At 59.7% G+C, this 2114-nt stretch overlaps 1 protein-coding gene across 1 annotated transcript; it reads right to left on the bottom strand.

Annotated features, from left to right (window-relative positions):
* Positions 1–366: 366 nt before the first annotated feature.
* On the bottom strand, positions 367–1077 carry CLDN2 (claudin 2). The gene has a single exon (XM_009070814.1). The coding sequence runs from the start codon at positions 1060–1062 to the stop codon at positions 367–369; it is 696 nt and encodes a 231-aa protein (XP_009069062.1). The 5' UTR covers positions 1063–1077.
* Positions 1078–2114: the final 1037 nt, after the last annotated feature.

Here is a 2114-nt window from a genome sequence, read left to right as displayed (position 1 = left end):
ATCTGTGGCCAGCAGGCTTGTCCCTGAGGCCACAAGCCCACCTCCCCCCCTCCAGGTAGGTTCACTGGGGCTGCAGGCTGGGGTCCAGCTGTGCCAGGGGCTGCTTGCAGGCTGGGAGCATGGAGTAGGGAACAGAAACCAGATTCAGGATCCTTCATCAATGTAAGCCACCAGCTGGGATCTCCAAGCAGTCACAAGGCTCTCAGGATCCTCAGGGAGAGAATGGGGCAAACCCCCCCCAGCATGTAAGAAGGCTGAGCATGGGCAATGCCACTGTGTCCTCTTCTCTTACTGCGTTCCCTTGGTGCCAGCCCAGGTGCTCTGGGGAGCCGGGAGAGGTGCCAGCCTCATTCCCACCTGCAGCAGCTACACATATCCCGTCAGGTTGTAGGAGTTGACCTCACTCTTGGTCTTCTGCATCTGGCTGACAGAGGGCCGAGGGCTCTTGTTTGCAAGCAGCTGAGACTGGTAGGTGCTTGTGTAGGTGGCTGTTGTGTCCCGGGCAGGGCAGGAAGTGCAGAGGATGAAACCACCGATGAGGGAGAGGAGGGAGGAGATAATACCCAGGTAAAGAGCCTCCCCGAGCTCGAACTTCATGCTGTCGGGGAGAACGGGGTTGCGGAAATCCCGCAGCACCACGTGGATGTTCCACACCAGTGGGATGAAGCAGAGCATCCCCCCAAGGATGAACACTGCACCACCTGCCACCGCCACCCGGTCCTTGCCCGGCGAGCCCTGACTGAAGACAGTGCACCTCATACCCACAACAGCAAGGAGGCAGGCGAGGGAGGAGACGGCGCAGGAGCTCACCATCAGGGCTTGGGCTGCCTGGATGTCAGCAGGCAGGTTGAGCAGGGAGCTGTAGATGTCACACTGTGTGATGCCCGTGCTGTACGTGGCACACTCCATCCACAGCCCCTTGGTGAAGCTCACAGCTGTCACGATGCTGGAGCCGATGTAGGAGCTGGTCTTCCAGCTGGGCAGCAGCGTGGCTGTCAGTGTGCCGATGTAGCCCAGGAAGGCCACGGTGTAGCCCAGCAGCTGGAGCCCCATGGACACCATGGTGGGGGTTGGCTGTCACCTACCCAGGGCTTGCGGCTTCTCACCCAGTTCACTCCTGTGTGCTCACGTTCCCATGACCCTGTGAGGAGCTCCGCTCACAGTGCTGCAGCTCCACCCTGCTCCTGGGGGTGCTGGTTTTGTGCAGGGTGGGAGCCGTGGGGAGGTTACCTGCAGGAGTGGAAAGCAATCCCTCCCCGATTAACGATTGACCCAAGCCCGTGGAGGAGCGCCAAGTGCCCTTTCACCTCTGCTATCTCCCCAGCCAGGCTTCAGAGGCAGAGCAGTGCTGCCCAGGAAGGATGCCAAAGCCCTCCCCTGTGCTGATGCCATGGGCAGGGATGGAGAGCCAGCTGCTGGTGGGGGGAAACTCCCTGCTGCCTTCCTGGAGGTCCCTGGTCTTCTGCCATGCCCCAAACTGAGGAATTCAAAAAGCTATGGCTGCACCATGTTACGTGGGACCTGCTGGAGATGATTTCAGGTAGTGACCCTGATGCTCCCCAGCTGAGGAAGAGGAGAGGCACCTCATCCTCATCTACATGAGGCTCAGCCAAGGCATCTGCAGTCACCCACAACCCACCTTGAGCTGCTGGGGCTCCATTGGGACAACAGGATGTGCCCACCTGAGGTTGAACAATGGCTATCAGCCTTTCTGTGCTTCTGGGGGCAACTATGGAGAAGGATGTATGTGACAGTGACACCTACATCCCCAGGAGAGCTTCGAGGTCTGTGGAGGGCAGAAGTACATCCGGGCAAAGCAGGCTGGCATCACCTCAGGGATGCTTCCCAGAAGCACCACAGCCACACGGGGTGACCTGTCCGGCATAGGGGTGAGCACACTGGGGTGCAGGTCATGCTGGGATTTTTCTGCCGGTGCCATCTCTTGCCCACAGCCCTGTGCATGGGCACAGGGTTGGCAGAGGTGGTGGAGTGGAGTGGTTTGTTTTCCCTCTGCTTGGTTTCAAAATTCCTCCTCCTGCAGTGCCTTGCGAAACCGGACCGAGCCCACACCACATTGCCTGGACACCACAGCAAGCGGCCTCCCTGTCACCCTG

Source organism: Acanthisitta chloris, unplaced genomic scaffold (assembly GCF_000695815.1).
Source record: "Acanthisitta chloris isolate BGI_N310 unplaced genomic scaffold, ASM69581v1 scaffold2403, whole genome shotgun sequence".
NCBI classification, from domain to species: Eukaryota; Metazoa; Chordata; class Aves; order Passeriformes; family Acanthisittidae; genus Acanthisitta; species Acanthisitta chloris.
The sequence above is the reverse complement of the archived record's forward strand: the minus strand, read 5'-3'. Positions and strand labels throughout refer to the sequence as shown.

Excerpts from the sequence above, each read along its gene's own strand:
- CLDN2 (XM_009070814.1), bottom strand. The coding sequence starts at position 1,062 with ATGGTGTCCATGGGGCTCCAGCTGCTGGGCTACACCGTGGCCTTCCTG.